The sequence below is a fragment of the Acyrthosiphon pisum genome, chromosome A1, assembly GCF_005508785.2.
Source record: "Acyrthosiphon pisum isolate AL4f chromosome A1, pea_aphid_22Mar2018_4r6ur, whole genome shotgun sequence".
NCBI classification, from domain to species: Eukaryota; Metazoa; Arthropoda; class Insecta; order Hemiptera; family Aphididae; genus Acyrthosiphon; species Acyrthosiphon pisum.
In genome coordinates, this window is record NC_042494.1 from 98,112 (window position 1) to 100,696 (window position 2,585).

The 2,585-nt window shown below is 28.3% G+C and overlaps 1 protein-coding gene across 1 annotated transcript; it reads left to right on the forward strand.

Moving 5' to 3' along the window:
* The first annotated feature begins 332 nt into the window (after positions 1 to 332).
* On the forward strand, positions 333 to 2,520 carry LOC100574690 (putative nuclease HARBI1). Its single transcript, XM_003240140.4, has 4 exons — positions 333 to 598; positions 736 to 872; positions 934 to 1,102; positions 1,792 to 2,520. The coding sequence occupies exons 1-4, from the start codon at positions 437 to 439 to the stop codon at positions 2,437 to 2,439; spliced, it is 1,116 nt and encodes a 371-aa protein (XP_003240188.1). The 5' UTR covers positions 333 to 436; the 3' UTR covers positions 2,440 to 2,520.
* The last annotated feature ends 65 nt before the right edge of the window (positions 2,521 to 2,585 follow it).

The following is a 2,585-nucleotide window of genomic DNA, read 5'->3' on the forward strand; positions in this document are numbered from 1 at the left end:
AGAAATTCTAAATAATTGCTATACTCGACTATACACCAAACTTCAAGTTTGCGTCGGCGGCTGACGTCTTTTCTTATAGCGTTTTCCACCACACTGCACCGACTGCACTGTTGGCGTCTGGTGCACATAATGTATGTTCCATCTGGAATACTGGTGCGCACTGGTTGACATTTTTTATGTTTCACCTCACTACACTCGGCCAGTTTTTTGCACCGAGTGCATTGATAGTTGCACGAGCTCCAGTCGACGGTGGGCTTTATCATTTTCCTGATAAAACTGATACAGTCTGATAATATTGATATGACAAATTTTACCATTGTAATTTGTAGTTATAATTTATAATTTATATGCATATATCTTATAAATATTAAATTATAATTTATTAATTATAAACAGTCTAGTGCACATACTAGTCATACCTGCTTTAGATATTATAATGAATAATCATGAACATGATGTTTTAACTTTAATGAGTTATTTATCATCGAGCGAAAGCGATGACGATGAATTGATTAATTATATTATAAAACAGCCTGTTATAAGACCTAAAATTTCTAATTTTATTTCTAATGTTGTTCACTCATACTCAGATAAACAGGTATCATCATCAATACTCATTAGTCATTACACATTTTTATATTTAATAATTTGAATTAAAATATTTGAAATTTTGAATGTGCATTGAATGAGAAATAAAATATGATTTATTTAATATAATATACCTATTATTTTTAGTTTAAAGGCAGCTTTAGAATGGAAAGAGCTACAGCATATTATTTAATAAAAACATTTGAAGATTCTTCATTTTTCCCACAGCAGCATAAATATGAACCTGGTCAAACTTCAGAAAACTATATTCTTTCATATATTTGGTAATTAAAACAATTTTCTTTAATTTATAACCAAACAAAAATGAATAAGTGTTCCCTAAAGGTTTTCTGCCAACAAATCATGTTTACGAGATGTGGCTGAACGTTTTGGTAATGGTTTAACCACTCAATTCCGTATCAATGATAGAGTGATGAACTTTTTGATTGACATTTCACCCAAAGTTATAAATTTTGATGAAGGCATTACTAATTTAGCTAGGGAATTTAAAAAGGTAAGTACTGAGATACTTCAGATCAATTTTAAGTGTAATTTATATAATCTATACATTAAATAGGTACAGATTGGTAGTTGTAGAAAATAATCATCTTAAATCCTAAAAATGTATTAGAAAAGAATTAATTTAAAAAAATACATGTTACTTTGAGTTACAAATTCATAAAATGTTTTCTTTTTATTCCTATTTAAGATTTAAAAAATTAATATAATATTCTTCATATATTTTTCTAACTATAACAAGAAATATTAACCGAAAACTACATTAATTTCTTATAAGAGTTTGAAGATGATATTTTTTTGATTTTGGTTATTCCCTCTAAATTATACTATTTCTCCTCAATCAATATTTATTTTGTTGTAATTCAAAATAATAAAATAACTGTAGATACTTGACATTTTTACCAAATGCTTATACTATTAGCATTTTCTATAAGTAGGTACGTGAAAATATTTTGAAATTTGGTGATTAATTTGGATTTTATTATAAGTCAATTTTTTTTTTATACCTACCATAGATAAGTACATAATATATCTTATACCTAGACTGACATACCGGATCCGCTCAGAATCGTTTTTCTTATACAATGATATTATATCATTGAATTCAAATTTAATACCATCCATTATACAGTGACCCACTTGTAACCTACTGTACAGCAGAGCACCTTTTTTTTTTATGCTTAGGTGTCTGGAATGCCTCATGTCATTGGATGCATCGATGGAACATCTATTCCTATTCGAACACCAGCTCACAAAATTAAAAGCACTTATACAAATAGGCATGACATGCCATCGATCACACTACAAGGAGTGTGTGATTACAAAAAAAAATTTATCGATGTATTTACTGGAATACCCGCAAAGATCCACGATGCCAGAGTATTTGTTTTATCTGATTTAAGTAAAGATCTACCATCAATGTGTGAAAAGAAGTACAATTTACTTGGTGACGGAGCATATCCTATTCGAGAATGGCTACTTGTACCGTACAAAGACTATGGAAGATTAACTGAATCACAGAAAACATTTAATAAAGCATTAAGTTCCACTAGAGTGCTGATTGAAAATACATTCGGTCTTCTCAAGTCCCGCTTTAGGCAACTTTTGCAGTTGGATATACATTCTGTCGACAAGATAACTAAATTCATAATATCATCATGTGTACTGCATAATTTATGTATAGATATGGATGACCATATTGAATTGAGAGATGAAGAAAATGAAGAATTACTCAATGGACCTGACGACACAGTGTTTGAAACTGATATGTCACTAAAAAAAAATGGTGAAACGAAACGAGATGCTATAAAAAATAGCATACAATATCAATAAAAAAATTGTATATAAATTAAATGTTAGTAATAATTATAATTATAATAATATTCAGTCTTACATAAAATATTATGTGTAACAATATACTACAATAAACATTTTTTTTTTTATTAATAACAATTTATTTATTTCATATTTATGTATAA